Genomic DNA, 19,704 nt, shown 5'->3' on the forward strand with positions numbered 1-19,704 from the left:
CTCTTATGTGTAATTAACAGATAGGACTGGTTCAATAAATTATACTGACTCAATCCTAGAGTAAACTGAACCTCATGGGTAGAATAGAGGCACTGAGTTGTGTCAACTTGGACCTTGAGAATAATGGCAATATGCTAAACATCTTAAGTCAAAAACTTCATTCCTTGCCATTAGCCTTTTTAAAATTGCATGGGCCTTAAACTAAATTTAAATCACAGATTTCAAGATAATTATTCATGAAATAGTGTATTTTTTATTTGGCTATGCTGGATCTCTGAGTGTCCTTTGTCCTTAAACAAAATCCAGCTGCATTGCTTGGGGCTTTTTTTTATTAACGTGTATATATATATATATATATATATATATATGTGTGTGTATATATATATATATAAATATATATATATATGATTCAAATGTTTTTCTTAACAAATTGGAAAATATTTAGTTACTTTGAGGTTTTAGAGTTTCCGACCTTTCTTTTCTCTCGCAAACACATGAAAACAACGTTTTTGAAGTTTTCTTGAGTCTGTCCTGTGTTTTTTTGTGCTTTTTTTATTGGGATTTTAAAATAAATAAGTAGACATTCGTTGACTAGTTTATTGGTTTTAGGTTTGTTTAGTGAGTTTAGTTGAGAAAAAAACCTTCTAAAATTATACAAATCCAAATTTTGATAACTAGGCCTCCATATATGTTTTAATTTAACATGTACAGGACAGTGCATCTGTCTCCATTTCCTCTTTAGAACTCTTCAGTATCATTCAGTGTGCTTTAGGCAATTCGAAGTTAATGTTTTTTTATGAAAAAGCAGAACTAATTTTAATTGAGAGGGAAATGTACTGGTTTGTTTTAATACAAGATTCATTTCCACGCTGTCATTGTTTAGCTTTTTATGGGCCTGCTATTAAAGCTTGCAATTTGCTTGGGGTAGCATTTGCAGGCACTCCTGTGGTTAGTGAGAGCTATTATAAACTGCCATGTTTTTTGTGTCTTTGAGCTGCAGTGTGGATTCAATTCTATTAGTCACTCAAGGAAGCAATAGACATTTCCAAGAAGATGATTTGACATAGAAGGTTATTCTATAGCTTTCAAAATTCTGTGTGTAAAAGGTTTGCCCAAGGGAAAATCTGCTTAGCTGTAGATTAGGTTTATCTTCCCTTTATGTTCCATTATATAATCCATAATGAATGAGACCATAGCTTATCAAGAACAGAGAGCATTTCCTTTCTACATATCTGAGTGAGTTCTTATGTAAAATGGACCATACTATACCTTATATCCCCCTCCCCATATGTGCCAGGGATTGAAAACCTCAGGTAGAAGCAGTGAAAAAAAAATTAAAACGAATCTCCTATAAGTTATGTGTTATGGCTATCACTTGTGGTGTAATTACCCACTCATATATTATCATAGGGTGGCCTGAATATAATATACACTGAAATTCAGACAGTGTGTGACTGCCATAAGGATCTGGCTCAAAGTAAATGAGTATTTAATAGCTATACCAGGAGATTGTTGTTAGACTGAAGGAACATGAGTCAGTGATCCCCCATGTATATCTAACTGGCTTGGTCCAGCATTAGTCAGACATTGCAGTACACAGGTGCACAATAGAAACACTTATAACTAGTTGGATTTTGTCAGTTCAGTGAAGTAGGGAAATAATTGAATGAATAGATAAATAAATACAAAGAAATTCATATTATAGATTCATATACCATCAGAGTACCATTTGATGAATCAAATTTTGCTATTATATGCAGGGCTGGTCCTATCAAATGTGGGGCCCAATTGGGACCATGTTGGCGGGGCCCCTAGACAAAGTGTTGCTGGCTACTGACACACCAAGTATTTAGGAAAATAAGGGCATACAGGCACAAAATAGAAAGGAAAGGGGCAGACAAGGTAACATAATAGGGGCACACAGGGTAAGAGAGAGAGGGAGGAAATAGGAGAGTGGACTGGGCCAATTAGTTTGGGGCTGGGCCGATTCAGCTTGGGAGCAGGCTTGGTTGGATTGGGGGCAGGCAGGGCCTATCAAGGTTGGAGGAAAGCTGGGCCTATGAGAGTTGGGGGCAGGCTAGACCTATGGATTTGGGGATGGGCTGGACTCTCAAAGTTGGGGGCAGGCCAGGCAGCATCATGTGCTGAGGGAAATATTATCTGTGCTGCCCTGTGGTGCGGGGCCCCCCAGAGGTGCGGGGCCCAATTGGTCCAATTGGCCTAAGGCCGGCCCTGATTATATGAAGAGCAAACTTATGTATTACTTTCTGTTGCATTTCTACCTGCAGCCAACCTGCAGTAGCTGAACGGATGTCCTATACGTAGCCGGGTGCCCTAGGCTACCCAGCCGGCCACTGACTTCCCCCCCATGAGCGCACCCCTGACTGCGCATGCCCCTGAGCTCAGGGTGTGCATGCATGCACAGAGCGCCGGAGGAGAGGGAGGCAGGTGAAAGCGCCAAGGGGAGGGAGGCAGGGTAGAGCAGCGAACATGGACCAGGGGTAGGCAGTAGTGATGGGCGAATCTGTCTCGTTTCGCTTTGCCGAAAAAATTGCAGAAACTCAGAAAAAATTTGTGAATCATCGAAAAATTCACAAAATGCATTAAAGTCAATAGGTGACGTGCGACAATTTTTTTTTGTCAAGGTGAATTTTCCACGACAAATTTTCGCTGCAGTTTTGCAAAAACATTCACGGGCAGAGAAATATCTCTCTGAATCCATTGGCCCTGGACTATTTCCAGAAAACATAGCAAATCTGGACACAGCTTCTGTACCTCAGCTTCACATCGCACCTACTGTAAATATACTGCAGCCAGAACACAGGGCAAACAACTTGGCTGTACTAATCTCTAATGGTGTCCTTTGTAGAGGAAAACCTCACTGCATGAAAGAGATCATATGGATGCATTACAGAGATTAAGTTTTGGCGTTGGTCCATCCACAGATAAATCTTGCTTTATACAACATTAGTTTTAAGTACAGGTATGGGATTGTTTATATGGAATCCTGTTTTCCAGAAAGATCCGAAAAGCAACAATGCATTGCAGTGTTCAAAATAATAGCAGTGCGAACTTAAATTAGTCATTCATTCTGTGAAAAAACAGGTGTCAATTACGGCCCTTATTTAAGGAAGGAAGGCAGCAAATGTTATGCATGCTGGTTATAGTCCATTTCTCTGAGTAAAGTGGGTCTTTCCAAACATTGTTCAGAAGAACAGCGTAAGTTAATTGGAGAGGGGAAAACATATAAAAAGGTGCAGAAAATGATAGGCTGCTCAGCTAAAATGATCTCAAATGCTTTAAAATGGCAACCAAAACCTGAAAGACTTGGAAGAAAACATAAAACTACCATTTCAATCCCCAATGTGAATTTCAATAAAGAAAATTGCAGTCAAAGTTTGCTGCTTTGGATTTGTCCTACACAACATATCTTCTTCAGATTGGCCATAGAATATAACATCCCCTATTTTGGTGAGGTCTTTCCCCCTATATGCCCAACTGAGGTGGGTGATATCAGCGTCCTAAATCTGCCTGTGTATGGGCCACGTTAACCAGTGGCGGAACTACCGGGGGAGCAGGGGGTGCAATTTGGCCAGGGCCCGCACCCCCTCAGGGCCCCCCGGCAGCCCACGCCCCGCCGATTTCCGGGTAGATAATTGCGCGGGGAGGGGGGCGGCTGCACGTTCCGCCCCCCTCTAGTTACGTTACTGACCTTAACAGAGCTCTTTAAAGGAAAACTATACCCCCAAAATGAATACTTAAGCAACAGATAGTTTATATCAAATTGAATGACATATTAAAGAATCTTACCAAACTGGAATGTATATTTACATAAATATTGCCCTTTTACATCTCTTGCCTTGAACCACCATTTCGTGACTCTATCTGTGCTGCCTCAGAGATCACCTGACCAGAAATACTACAACACTAACTGTAACAGGAAGAAGTGAGGAAGCAAAGGCAGATCTCTGTCTGTTAATTGGCTCATGTGACCTTACATGTGGTTTGTATGTGTGCACAGTGAATCTTACGATCTCCGGGGGGTGGCCCTTATTTTTTAAAATGGCAATTTTCTATTTGTGATTACCCAATGGCACATACTACTAAAAAAGTATATTATTATGATAATGGTTCATTTACATGAAGCAGGGTTTTACACATGAGCTGTTTTACTCAGTATCTTTTAATAGAGACCTACATTGTTTGGGGGGTATAGTTTTCCTTTAAGTAATGTGTGCTATGGGGCAAGTTTCTCATAAGGGCAGAAATACCCATGACCAACATGGTATAAACCATAACCTAAAAAAAGACATAAATGCTTACATGTGTTGTAAGTTCATCAGTGTCTTCAAACCATCTACTATGGTTTCTACTAAGAAACCAAGCCAACATGCCTGTGTGATGTGTAAGGGCTAATTTCCGGGTGTTAAATGTCAGAAGGAGAAACCCCTGCATCTATCAGTAGTATTGTAGTATACATTTATTCCTAACTTCTATTCTAAAGTAAGTGGAAACTGATAATGCACAGTATCTAATTAATTTCCTTATATCAGTGCTGTAACCAGAGACTGTGGCATTGCACATCGTGGAGTATGTGTCTCTCCAGCTGCCTGCAGTCCTCTCTGTGTGTGGATGTATAAAGAGTGTGGCAGGGTTTAACTGGGAAAGCCAAATGGATTTTCTTACTTAGCATTCATTGTGCACATATTACTCTATTTGCAAACTACAACAACTTCTGATTACCATAGCATGTACAAAGTAGATAACAGAATTTAAGGATACTTTATATTTATCGCCATTTAGGCCACTTTGTAGCTTTATAAATGTGCTTTCAATAATTTCCTCTCAACAGCATTGTGTTACAGTATAACAATGTGAGCATAGTATACGTTTTTTTTCCCTTAAATCTATGTTGACATAGATATGTAAGCTGTATTGACTTAAGCATTGATTCAAGGGATGAAAGCATAATTTATAGACGCCTGGCTAGACGTCACATTGAGTTCAGTCTTTGGCGCCAGTCCTTAAGAAGAATATTAATGAGCTGGAGACATGCAACTAAACTGGTCAAAGGAACAAATTAATCTGATCTTATAAGAATAAAATTCATTCGAGTAAAGGGTAAATTTTATTTATGTCTGATTTTGTACTTGTGTGGAGGAGTTTATTCCAGATACACATTCCAGATACTTCCTGACCAAAGTAAAGTAAACCAGCATTCTGACTATGCCTTATTGCCAGGATCCCTGCTATGGGATATGGGATAGTTGCAGAGAACACATATAAATGACCCTGTTGCTAAAGATGCAGGATTTTGATTTAGATATACAGCTCTGCAACCTGGAGGTGCAAAAATAGATTTATATAAATGCCTTTGTGTAGTTCCACATAGTAGGGATGCTATACAGCTAGACAGTGTGCAGAATAAGTTATTCTTTATTATAGGGCATTCCAACCCAAGACCTGATCTTGCTCCTGATTGGGGCAGTGTAATAATGGAACAAAACAATTATTCCATCTCTACTATATAATAATAATAAAGCTGATGCTTGATTTCAAGTGGTAGACAAATAAATGTAAGTATTGTTTGGTATGGGTTACTAACACTTGCTATACTCATTGGTCTCTTTTCCAATCATTTGATAACCATATTTGCTCCATTTTCTGTGTGGCAAATGCTAATGTATTTGCCACATCTTTTTAAGAGAGGGTATAAGGGGTAAAATCTTCTTGAAATCTGTTCTAGTTTCCACTGACCAAACTATGTCACCATCTTTTTAACCCTTATTGTCTCTAGGTTCTGTAAATTGCAGTGCCACTCACAGCTAGTAAATAATTGCCTCTGCACAAATGGTTCCGTAGAGCTTATTCTTGGATTCTTCTCTGCTGAGAATAACATTGCTTGCTTTGTTCAGGGAACTATGTCTTCCTTCTTTTTTATTGCCCAGCATACATATTCATCTCTTTCTTTCTTCTGCATTTGTTCTGCATTTAAATTAAATCTATATCAGCTAGGCATTGCTTACCACAGTCTTCCATAAACATTGTAGTTCTTCAGCCATTGTATATCCTTTGATAACCCTTATCATTTTCTATGAAAAGAATGTAAGAGTAAGTGAAAGAATTGATATTCTAATACCTGTTAATAATCTGGTAGCAGTAAACAGACACTATTATTATTTTCATTAATACTTTAACGCCTACCTCACTATCCCTTCCACTTCATTGAAATAAGCAGCAAATCCCCACAACTGTAGTAGAAAAAGACCATACAGCATTTATCAAAAATTACCAGAATAACTGATAATGGATATTTGTACTTTGTACTTTTCACACCAGACTTCCTTTATATTCTTTATACCATCCAGGTTGTGTACTCTAATCTTGTCTTCCACCTACAAGATTACATATAACGTTAAGGATAATGGCATGCAGGGCACACAGAATTTTTTTTCAAAAAAGTATCCACTCTGTGTGTGCTCCCCGGCTGACACTTTGCCTTAGAGTGCATTGGCTTTTCTCCACCTGCATAGAAAAAGACAGTGGAGAAAAGCCAGTGATCAGGCCTGTGTGCCTTTAGCCCAATATGAAAAGCTTTTTCATATTAAAAAAAATTTGAACATCAGTCCCACCCTGCTTTAGCTCTTGAAGAAAATAGTAATACTTGGCTGGCACTCTCAAATAGATGAAAGTATGAAAAAAAGCCTTACACGTTTCATGCCTCAATGGGGCATTTAATTACTGCAGCAGCAAATAATGACATGGGCTGGTTAACTTACCATAACAATAGCTGCTGCAAGAGACTCCAGTCTTTTCTCAGAGACATTTCCTAAAGTCCATTTCCTTTTGTAAGAGCCCATCTGTGATCCACCATCTGTCCCCCACCTGCACCTGATTTATATATATAGTCTCCTGTCTGTTGTTCATCATTAGAAAGCATTTTCTGTGCATTAGACCAATAATTACTTTCAGGTTTATGTACATTAATAAACTATGGTCTTTTCCAGACAAAAGTCAGTTGTGAACATTATAGGTAAAATAGGTCAATATTAGCAAATGTGTATGCGAAAAACCTATTTATAACATAGACATTCTAGGCAACAGTTCAGTATTTGACATCATGGGGCAGAGTTATCAGTGGGTGGAAGTTAGATAAACACACATCTAAGAATCCCATAGAATCCCATAATCTCATATGTTGATAAATCTGCCCCCATTAACCAGGAGCTATTCATTAATTTCCCAATAAAATCCTATTTACTATTGTAAAAACAGTATGAGTCAATGTAACGTTTGTGACAACAGCCACTGGATCTGAGGAGCGACTTCACATATTTGTGAAATGTTTCCTATTCAAAAATAGATAACTGCATGAAAGAAAGTACATCAATAGCACTATTATGGTAAACTATGAAATGTTTTAAATATATGTATACACAGATATATATTGCATGCAGCATTTTGCCATATACATAGCAGAAAGAGCAAACATTTATATACAAATCTCCCTTCCAGTTTGTCAACAGTTATCACTATTTTGTATACAAGACACCTTTTTTGATTTAGTGTGAAAATGTATGTACACTGGCAGTATACAAAGCATTTTTTATCCAGTTTTTACTTCTGCCCAAGATCACATTTGTATGATTCAGAAAGCAGCATCTACAAATATAAATGTTGCTTACTATGTGGGATTTTCCCCCAGGATTACACAGATAAACTTGATTTAGTAGGCACATTTTTTCTAGACGCACACTAAATATACTGTATGTTATATCCTATTATTTTCATGTCCACAAGAGGGTATGACCAGCCTTAAGAGGCAGGGTTAGGACCACCATGTCTTGAAGAAGTTGGAACTTTGGCAAAAAGTCATAATTTTTATATTTAGAATGTTAGATAGCGTGATAAATCTGTGACAACAGTTGAATCTGTGAAATGTACATGTGACCTTCTTTATTCTCCTAGGGTTATAGACGTGTGTGCATACCATAAATTGTAAGGCACTCATATTTACAGATGCCACCAAACTATGTAGTTGTAGGGTACAACCTAAATATTTGCTTTTTGTAGCAAAGATTCAGTCAGTGTATTGTTACATATAGTATACTGTATCTGAACAACGTCAAGTGAATTACAAATGAAATGCAACAAATGCCATCCATTCAGAAATGGAGAAGGATTTACAAATACAAGTAGAAGTAAAGCTTGGCTACTGCAGAGGCAAATAATACCTTGCTGTGCATTAAAAAAGGGTTTAAAGTAGGTTTTAGAAAAACATGCCCTGCCTAGTGGGGGCACTGGGATATCTTTACAGACGTTACTTCCCACTGATTTGTCTCTAGTAAAATGCAGGGACAATGCAACAACATTTTGAGAAATACAAGTAGGCTTCATCTCATCACATGAGATTCAGTGACATATATAAAGAAAGAATTGGGGAGCAAGAATAGATACTTAAATTAATAACATTGCACTAATAAAGACAGAGTTACTGTAGGAAAGATACGGAATAGCAAGTCAGCATTATTTGCCATACAGGTGCATGCATCTTATACAACACTTTTATATGCAGAAGAAGCAAGAAGAATGTATTACTTCAGTTGCATGCAGCTATGACATGAACCTGAGGTTGTACATAGAAATGTACTCTTCTCTGACAAAGTTCAAGGCTTCTCAACTTTATGGGGGTTATTTACTAAACTCTGAATGCAAAAATTTGTGATTTTTTTTATATACATAAAATCGGACTTTTATAAAATCACACATTTTACAGAATTTATTAAACCCCGAGGATGGAAAAGTCGGAATCAGAAAATCCAGCATCTCAGACCTGTCAACGTTGCATATAAGTCAATGGGAGAAGTCCCAATGATTTCTTTATGTGCGCTGGGTTTTGTGCAATACCCCAAAGTTTTCTGAGTTTTCGGGTGAAAAATCCGAAAAAATGGTGAAAGTCATAGGAAAAATCGGTAAAAACTTGAAAACCTGATTTTTTTCCCGCAAAACAAATTTACGGATAAACTTTATAATAAATAAGCACAAAAGAACCCGAGCGGATTTGAGCGGAAATAAAATAGAGAAAATATTGAGATGAATTCGGACTTTGATAGATAACCCCTTAAGGTGGCCAGATCTCGATCGGATGTGACAAAAAATCCCGACCACCCGTTCCCATTTGTTAGGATCCGATCGTTGGGCCCTAGGACCCATGATTGGATCAGCTCGATATTGCCCACCTCAAGGTGGGCATATCGGAGAGAGATCCGCTCGTTTGGCGACATCGCCAAACGAGCGCATCTCTCCGTGTATGGCCACCTTAAGTGTGTAAAATGTCTTTATGTGACAGATCATGAGGTTTTTCAAATTCACTTTTCAAATTTGAAAATCCAAATATTAAAAAATTAGTGAAAGCAGCTCAGTATAAATATACTTTAACATTTGCAGCATTGTAGTGAATGCTTCATATATAGTATCAGCCATGCATATATTAGTCTGTTTTTGTTTGGTTAATGGGATACAGTAGCTATATTAATCCTTGTAAGGATGGCTATACTGGAAGGTATGCCTTCACCTCTGTTTTTGCCTTAGCAAACGGTATCTACTTGCTGGCTTAGTCTAGACCTAATAATAGTCTGTTTCTGTCTCAGGGCAGCAAAGTGAGAAGAAACCGGGATACTGCTTTAATGCATTATATTATTTTTTGTACATTACATTGGTTTTTGGTGTATCAGTTTTTTTTGACTGAAGTTAAAGTATGTACATTATTAGGGATGCACCGAACCCACTATTTTGGAATCGGCCGAACCCCCAAATCCTCTGTGAAAGATTCGGCCGAATACCGAATCCCAATTTGTATATGCACATTAGGGGTGGGAAGGGAAAACATTTTTTAATTCCTTATTTTGTGACAAAATGTCCTGAAATGTCCCTCCCTGCCCCTAATTTTCATATGCAAATTAGGAATCGGATTCGGTTCGGCCGTGCAGAAGGATTCGGTTGAATCCGAATCCTGCTAAAAAGGCCGAATCCCGAACCGAATCCTGGATTCGGTGCATTCCTAGTTATCATGCTGTGTAAAATGATTTATGCCAGGTATATCGAGTTGTGTACAATATATGGAGTATTTATACAGGTGTATATGTGGTTTGATGCCACGTCATACTGGGAACGGTGACGTATTTAAGTGCTGTTTTCTGTGTGTGCGTGTATATGTGTACAATTTTACTTTCAGAATTACAATGAGGAATAATATAACTGCGGTGAGAACATGCAATAGATATGCAATATAATTGTAAATATGTAGTTATTTTAGGGATACTAGAATGCAGTTGTGATGCTGTACATATGTCAGCCAGTTCTTCTTGAATGGTCTGACACTGACAGAGCATAATTAAATTCTCTGTTTGCTGAGAGCAGATGAGGTTGTCACCCAATAATTGTTCAAGAGGGTGCTTGGCATACAGACTCTTCCCTAAAGGGATTATATTTCTTTTTTTTCGTGCCTTTCACGTTTCTATTTTTGACATTAGCCTCTAACCCTTCCTTTATGTGTGAATACAAAGGCTCTCCGTGGGACACTGGCCCTCTGAACAGCACGGTGACACGCATATTTACTTGCAGTCAAGCGTGTATACAAATACACAACAGAAGTGAGTGTAGGGATTTGTGTTGTACAAAAAAGCCACGGGCTGATAAAGAAGGGTTGGAGGGATATATTAGTGCACAGACAAGTGTGTGGAGGGACTACTGGGGTATTGTAAAAGAAAGAATGATTAGCATTTTTAAATATTTTTTATTTTCTAATAAGAAAGGCACATTAATAGCAAAAACCTCTTTACTTTAGGCAGTAGAATTGTTTTGCTCTTGCATCTTTCCCACATACTGGGTAGCTACTGTATACTATATAAGATTTTTGCTGCAGAATATATTGGTGCTATATTAATAAAGAATAATAATATGGTTCCTCATGAATCAGTGAGAGGATTTGTCTGATAACAGAAGCAAAGAACAACATCCATAAATGTACTGGCTGATTGCTTCCAGCTCTGCCAATACAGTAACATTCCATCGAAGCGACAGAACAGTTTGTTTGTTCATCTGCTAGATGCGTCTTATTCTTGTTTCACTTACTGTTCTTTTTAATAGGATGAACTCGATGAGCTGCGAGCCGAAATGGAGGAGATGCGCGACAGCTATCTGGAGGAAGATGTTTACCAGTTGCAGGAGCTCAGAAGGGAGCTGGACCAAGCCAATAAGAACTGCCGTATTTTGCAGTATCGTCTCAGGAAAGCAGAGCAAAAAAGCCTAAAAGTTGCACAGACAGGCCAAGTTGATGGAGAGCTCATCAGAAGCCTAGAGCAAGATTTAAAGGTCAGAAAATGATCCCCAATTGAAATAACACCAATACTTTATCTAGGAACAGGGCCACTAGCAAAGCAGGAAGGCTGGGCCTCCACCTGAAGGGCAGTGATTGGATAAATGGCAGATGTCTAACCTGTGAGTTCTACAGGTTACACATCCCTGATGTTTATACTTTATAAGATATTTACTGAATGACAGATATGACTTTTATCAAAAGAGATCTCTGTGGCTCAGGGGACCCAGGCCAAATGCTCACTTCTGCCAACCCCTAAACAAACCCAGCTTGCACTCAAAAAGAAGGCAACATTAGTTTACAGTTCAACTCATTTCGGAAATTTATGGACCCAGGTGTACGTTACCTTTATACTGTATTTGTAGAAGAAATTACATATATTCCAAATATGCATCATCATTACTACCACATAAATATGGAAAGCAGATGTAATATGTGAGAGTATGCATAATTTCCATATTTTCCTTTTATTGTAACATATGGCAAAAACAACATTGTGCTATAGGCCTTGTTTTGCCAGTAGAAATATATTCTGTATTATCATGAGAGAAATGCTTGTTTGGCTCATCAAGCAGTCACTCTTCAGATCTCTGACAGGCCCATGCTATTGTTTTAATCATCCAAAAATCTTGCAGAATACATTAGCAGGAAAATGTCTCAGCCTTTTACATGATACTAATAAGGTTAATACGGCACAGTTCCATGTGGAACTTTCTGGCAGAATACTCTACTCACTGGAACGATAAGCACAATTTTGCCATGACACCAACAGGCCAGCAGAAGGACTATTATCAAATGGGACGTTAACCACGGCAGACAGAAAACAGCAGCAGTCAGAATAATCTTATCTATATGTTACGACTCCCTAAAGTGATATATGGAAAATGCAGGAAGATGTGAGCACTTTAAACCCTATTGTGGGAATGTAATATGTTATGATAGCGCAAAAAACATTCGTAAAACGTTAGCGACCATGTTTGCTTCATTTTTTACTGATTAAGGACCTCAACGACTTCCTTGCAAAGTTTGCGACCAAATTGCTTTTGCGAACGTTCCCAATGTGCAATTATGATTCACAATGCAATAAAAGCCTAACGAAGAATATTACATTAAAAAATTTTTGCGATTTTTATTACATTTCCCCCAATATCCCCTACTAATTACTAAAGTATTTGGCTCCTTTCTTCTCTGTTTGGAATTAAATGATAACTTTGAGCTTCTATTATTAATATCTTATCAATTTGTTCACTGTTTTAGCCCTTTCATTGAATGCACAGCCATAGGCATACCATTTGTTATTATTTTTATTTTATGCACTACCATCTGTTTGAATACATACGGCAGCTGGAGCATAACTTAAAGCAAATAACTTCTTAAGTATATTTAAACAAACAAAAAGTCCAGTTTGCTCTAAGATGGGATTTCATATAGACAGAGTTTTAGCAAAAACTATTTGCCAGACTAAGGAAATGTACAAAGTACAACAAAACTGACAACAAAGCACACCAGTATAAATACATTTGGGCAAAAATATGTCTAAACAAGGCCTAAGTGGTTCATTAAACCTGAAATTGTAAAAGCTTTGCAATTATTCCACACATTTTCAGACAAAAAGCATATGCTAACGTAATTGGGATGTTTCTAATTACATTTGGAAACAGATTTTAAAGAAACAGTAACACTAAAAACTGAAAGTGTATCAAAGTAATTCAAATATAACGTACTGTGTCTCTGCACTGGTAAAACTGGCATGTTTGCTTCATAAAGACTCATATAGTTTATATAAACAAGCTGCTGTGTAGCCATGGGGACAGCCATTCAAGCTGGAAAAAAGGAGAAAAGGCACTGGATACATAACAGATAAAACATCATTGCATTGGACAGGGCTTATCTGTTATGTGCTATAAATGTGTTAATGGGAGACCAATCATCGAGAAGAGCACAGGTGGTATGCAGGGTCAGATATACTGAATAAGAGAGAGAGGAAAAGAGAGGAGCGACCCATTATAGTTGTATCACCCCACCTTATTCATCACAAATCTCAATTGGATGAGTAAAACTTAACTTTAATTCATATATTAAAAGTTATTGTGAATAAATTAAAATTCTCATAGGCAGTAGCATGTTCGGGAACACTTTAGAATAAATCAATGGTACACAGCTCCCAGGTCCGCTGTGCTAGTAAATGGTACTAAACTTCATTGGCTATCATGGGGATATATCTACTACATCGGCAGCAGTTGACCTGGGAGCTGTGTTCCATTGATTTATTCTAACGTGTTCCCGAACATGCCACTGCCTATGAGAATTTTAATTTATTCACAATAGACATCCGATTTTTAATATATTAATAAAACAACTATAATGGGTCGTTCCTCTCCTTTCCTCTCTCTTATTCTGTCGTGCTATGCAACCTGTGCCTTTTCTCCTTTTTCTAGCTTGAATAGCTGCCCCCATGGCTACATAGTCTTTCTGAACACACAGCTTTTACTAGTGCATGCTAACAGCAAATTATATGTTAATTACTTCAAACCACTTTCATTTTTGGTTCCTTTAAGTTAGCAGTATGATGTGCTGCACAGATACTGTATTCGAAAATTGATATTACCACCCTGGAGAATGTACAGTATAATTTAACTGTTGGTGCCCAGGCACTGTAGAATTTACTTGTCTTTACAAATATTTCAGAACTAAGCTGTTATCAGGGAGCATATGTTTCTGACCTGTTTCTACTTTTCATTTTAATTCATTTTTGAGAATTTGTCTAAGGAAAGATTAATGAGGGTTGGAATCCATCATCCTGTATTTTAGAGCCAAACGTTCCTCTTACTCAGTTAATCTACCCTGAAGTCAGATCATTAAATCAGACTGTGTAATTAAATGTTGAAGGAGAATCCCACCAAGGAATCTATTGTTCTGTTTCCATTTTAATACATACCTGATACTGTTTCTCATAAATCATGGTTCAGTAAGGAGTTGTTGCAACAAAGGGGGTACACATCTACTAATTTTGATAGTTTCCATTCAAGAGTTAGTGGTATTAAATGTGATAATGGACGCCCACCCCAAAGAGCAAGGAGACACAGTTTTTGGGTTTAAACCCACAGGATAAGAATCCTCACACTAGGTATTACAGTGTTAATGTTTCTCTAAGGGCAGCTTGATCTCTACAGTTCAATGACCTATTAAAATGAAGCAGTGTATCATTTTCTCTCTGTCTGTTTACTAAAAGGTAGCCAAAGATGTTTCTGTCCGTCTGCACCATGAGCTGGAAAGTGTGGAGGAGAAACGAATCAAAACCGAAGACGATAATGAAGAACTGCGACAGCAAATCATTGAGATGGAAATAACTAGACAAGCTTTGCACAATGAGTTGGACAGAACAAAAGAGGTAAGTAGCCGTTTTGCTTAGTAAACCTTAGGGCCTTGGTATGTGTCTTTGCAAAGAATTTAATTGAGCTGAAATTCAAAAAGGCAACTATATTTACATGAAAAATACAGCCATGTACACAAACCATGTACCGTGTCAGCCATCACAGTGAAACCTCAATTTTACATCCCCTGATTTTTTCCCCCATTTTACATTGTTGTTTTGTGGTCCCACCTATATATTATGCATAATTCATTTTCCTGGATTTTACACCATTTTTTTCTGGTCCCCTGAAAAATGTAAAGTGGGGATTCTACATTATTTGTATCTGTAAATACACCTATTTATAATTTGGGTTAATCTTTCATTAATTTCTCCTGACTTTCTTTGAACTGGATGTACAAGGAGTTATATGATCTGGTGGTCCCCCATATTTTGGCTGAATTGCCTAGACATACTTACAGGTGAAGACATACAGAGCTACTAGTAGCAGCTACTTGTCATGGGTACAAAATACACAATATGAGAATTGCCTCTGCTAAACCATATATATTGGGGTATGTTATAAACGTTGGTAACAGGAAAAATATTCGCAATTCGAAAAGTTATGCCGTTGTGCGAATTTAATATAGCTTCTGCGAACCCAGAAACTGTTTTGAGACTACTTCCGACAGGGGAAGAAGGTTTGCGAATTTTTAAGTTTGCGCCAGTGCACAGTGAATGCAATACAACTTCTAACTGAAAAAGTTTTATGTTTGCTCCAAAAGATAACGACACCTTAAAGCACTTCTTCAAAGTGGGAAATGTGCAATTAAAATTCGCAATATATTAACAGTTTAAGGAAGAGTATAACATTGCGAAATTCTTATTTGTGCAAATTGTTTTGCTCTTTGCAACTTTAATTACATTCCCCCAATAGTGTCTTAGTAAAGGCAATTATCTCTATGGTCTATTTTGTAGCCATGAGAAGTAGTTGCTACTAGTAAACCTGGCCATACACGGGCAGCTTGTCGACCCGTGTGTAGGGCCCTCCGGCGGGCTTTCCTGATCAATATCTGCCCGAAAGTCGATGTCGATCAGGCAGGAATAAAAATCCCATCTATTCGTTGATGCAGTCCCGCAATCCGGCCACCCGTGTTGGCTATATTATGATAGGCCCACGATCGGATCAGCCTGATACTGCCCACCTCAATGTGGTTAGATCTCTACATGTATGGCCACCTTAACCTTGTGTGTCTTCGTCTAAGATCCAATGCTGACTCCTCCCATTAACCAAAGGAAGATGGGTTGCCTGTGATGTGACCTCTCCCTTGAACGGAGTACTACATTTCTATATGTGCAATCCACTTCTGCAACATAAAGGGTTTTGTTCCACATATGTAATCTTCTGCCCCATTTAGGCTTCCTATGGGTCAGTAGTTGAATAGAATACGCTCTTTCCAAATAGCACTCACTAACAATGCATAAGTTACAGTTAGAAGTCTCAGAGCAGAGCATTGGATTGTAAAGCCCACCATTCGTAGAGCATCTGCCCGTAACAGAAAGATTGTAGTGATCAGCAGATGTTCCTTTTGTGACAGCTAATTCCAATTAAAGGCATAACATGCAGTGACAGGTTCAGATACGCTTACAGGAATAAATGTGCCTATTTTTATAAATATAATACCGTTGTCACATGTGCAGGTAACTTTCCTTAGGGGGAAAGTAATATGTGTCTCTGGGGCTGGAAAACAGATTTACAAGCTCTAGCATTTTGCTTTGGCATATTGCTGCTTGCTATATTATAACATGCTCACTCAGTAGAAACTGCACTCGCCAAAGTAACCAATGATCTTCTCCAGGCCAAGTCTAAAGGTAACTATTCCATACTGATCCTTCTAGATCTCTCTGCAGCCTTTTACACAGTTGACCACCCGCTCCTCATAGATATTCTGTACTGGCTGTAGTGACACTGCTCTTTATGGTTCAAATCTTATCTTTCTGACCGTTCCTTTAAAGTTGTCTTCTCCAGCTCCATTACTTCTCTTTATTGGAGTTTCTCAAGACTATGTCCAGGGCCCTATGCTGTTTTCACTCTATACTGCTTCTATACTTTTAACTTCAGTACAGCTTTTAGTCTAGGGCCAGATGTAGATGCCTGCCAGAATCGATTCTTCCGTCTGTTTCCTGCTCCTTTCCTTTGCTTTTTTGCTACAGGCCGAGATTCACTATTTCTGGTCCTAGCCTTATGCTGATGGCACCTAAATCGACGTACCTGCAGATAAATGCAGCTCGAGAATCAGCCCTTACACTCCTATAAGCTTTCTTCTGTGCCTGCACCTAGATCCACGGTGTCAGCCCGGTTGCAGGCAAGCAAAGTATATTTCGGTGCTGAAAATCACAAGTATGCAAGCTCCATGTGCCTGCACCTGGGCTAATGCAGAGGCTCAGGGTGCAGGCTCATCAGAAACAGTAACGTAACTACAGGGGCACGGGACACGCAGCCGGGCCCCCGGCCCCCCTCTGTATGCCGGGAACCGCCTGGAATCTTCCCGTAACCGCCCAGAATTCGTGGCACGCGAGCTGCCGAGGGGGCCCTGAGGGGGTGCAGGCCCTGGCCCAATCGCACCCCCTGCTCCCCCGGTAGTTACGCCACTGATCAGAAAGCTCATAGGAGTGTAGTAGATGATCCTCAACCTGCATTTATTCACAGGTCCAAAATGTAACAAATTTCCTTGGAGCAATGACTAGCTGTGGAGCTTTTATAAGCATGAAGCTAGTCTCATTGGGTTGAATCAAGGCATTTCCTATGCTGTGTGTACCAAGTAGCGGTCACATAATTGGGAAGTATTACAGTACTTACTTATAGGTTAGGCATAGTACTTTAGTAAGCAACAGAAAGGAATCTTCTCATATATATCAGGTCTAACTGTCTGGGGCAATGAACAGCAGTCCTGATAGTCTTGTCTCAGGTAGTGCTTAATGGATCTTTGCTAAAGAATCTGAAACTTCAGGATCTGAAAATATCTGTTCTCATTAGTAGTGATAACAGAATCGGACACATTTTACTTCACCGAAAATTCACGAAACAGAGAAAAATGTTTCGACCCGCAACAATTTTTTTCACCAATTGGAGTCTATGGGTGTCTGTTTTGCTCAGCACTATTTATGGGACATGTAAAATATGGTTTATCTTGGATTAAGGAGCATTGCCTGTTGCTTTTTTTTTTTTTTTTTAAAAAAAAGAAAAGAAATTAAATTATCTAAAGTTGAGTCCAAAATTATTTTGCTGTTGATATTCTCATATCCTCATGAGGCAACTTCGGGCGACTTTGGAAAACGAAGCACCGCGAGTGCCATGCCACAGGCATTTTTTCATTATAGCAGACCAGATCTCCTCGAATCTCCAGGTGTGACAGTACTCTAAGGTTTAACAACATCTAGAAATCTGCAGCAGCTTTCTATGGATTTACTTTGCAAGGGTTGTTAGTGTTCCAATAATATGCTAGGGAGGTGGAGGCATTTCTCTAGGGACACAGCCGTGGGAGGGTTCAGCAAGCGGAATGGTAAATAATTGAAAAATAAAAGAAATAGATTATTTTATCTCACGATAACGGGTCCAAATGAAATCCAAAGGTACCAGAGTGAATGAGCTTTATGACAGGGCCGGAACTAGGGATAGGCTAAAGAGGCACGTGCCTAGGGCGCAAAGCTTGGCGAGTGCCAGGCACTTACCTTAAATGCAGCCTACCCCTAGTCCTGCAAGTGTTACCACATTGAAAATTGGGTGCGCTCTGTGAAGTCGAAGTCATGTACGTGCGCCATCGGCTGCGCGCCATTACGCACAATTACACACGCGTGTCTTCGGTTACACACAATTATGCATGCACGTCCTCGGTTGCACGCAATTACGCATGCAATTCCTTGGTTGTGCGCGATTACGCATGCAAGCCCTTGGTTGCACGCCCTTGCGCACAGCTGAATCAGGGACAGTTGCCAACGGCCACCTAGATTGCCTGGGGCAACTGACAGACCTGGCCCGGCACTGCAGTAGCAGTAGATATGCAGACAGATAACTCCATTTTAAATAAAACCCTGGACTAAAGATGCTTATCTCTTCCTAATCTGCAGCTGCTTAAAGTTATTTTGCTTCTGCTCTCTGTTGGATTTGCCAAGAAAATGTTCAGACAGTTGCCTTGCCGGGCTTCAGATACAATTGGGGCTACCTTGCTGAAGTGCACAAAGCCAACGGAGGATTAAATATAGGGGCAGCAGCTGCGGGAGATTTGTGGTGAATGGTATCAATGGTTTTGTTAGAAGAATGAATGAAGCAAGGCTTGCAGAAAGAGAAAGGGTGGGGGGTGTTATATGTCAAGCAGTCCCACTGCACAGCTGACAACCCTTCATTATTAATAATGGAAAGAGACTGTCTCTTTGGCTTTAGGTGCTTCTTGGCCGCCTGACTTGCATTAGTCGAAGCACTTTCTCAATCCATTTACCAATTTACCCTAATCACTTGTGAGGTGCATCACAGGTAAATGGACTTATTTCCAAAATCAGAATGTCATTTAATGGGACTTTTGCCAAAGCTACTTCTGACAGTGTATAAATTGATGTTATTTTTGGATGGCCTAATCCCTTAGGGATTCTTACCAAAGACCTGATTATGCACCCACTTTTGTCCATTCATGTGACATGTGTAATGAGTCATACAGCATCTGGGCATTTATTAACACATTCTCTGTAATGAACAAAGCAATTAATTGGTGTAATAGAGCATAAAGAAATGTGTTAATATGGTTGGTAAAATACATTTAAAAAGAGTATCTTCAGATTTTTTGCAAAGAACCCAGATTGGATATTACAAAACAGAAAAATCTTTTAAATTCATGCAAATGATAAATTCTGTTCAGACAGTTTATTCCAGCCAACCAGGTGCTGGCAGTTACAGAAAACTAAGCGCCAGTCTGGAAAACAA

At 39.0% G+C, this 19,704-nt stretch overlaps 1 protein-coding gene across 3 annotated transcripts in view; it reads left to right on the top strand.

Moving 5' to 3' along the window:
- mtcl1.S (microtubule crosslinking factor 1 S homeolog) overlaps positions 1-19,704 on the top strand; it is an 87,750-nt gene that overhangs the window by 15,080 nt on the left and 52,966 nt on the right. For all 3 annotated transcript variants that reach the window (XM_018223638.2, XM_041567805.1, XM_018223639.2), the window contains exons 2-3: positions 11,149-11,373; positions 14,610-14,768. In XM_018223638.2, the coding sequence (XP_018079127.1) occupies positions 11,149-11,373; positions 14,610-14,768 (384 nt within the window). The remainder of the gene's footprint in view (positions 1-11,148; positions 11,374-14,609; positions 14,769-19,704) is intronic.

This window comes from Xenopus laevis, chromosome 6S, assembly GCF_017654675.1.
Source record: "Xenopus laevis strain J_2021 chromosome 6S, Xenopus_laevis_v10.1, whole genome shotgun sequence".
Lineage (NCBI taxonomy): Eukaryota > Metazoa > Chordata > Amphibia > Anura > Pipidae > Xenopus > Xenopus laevis.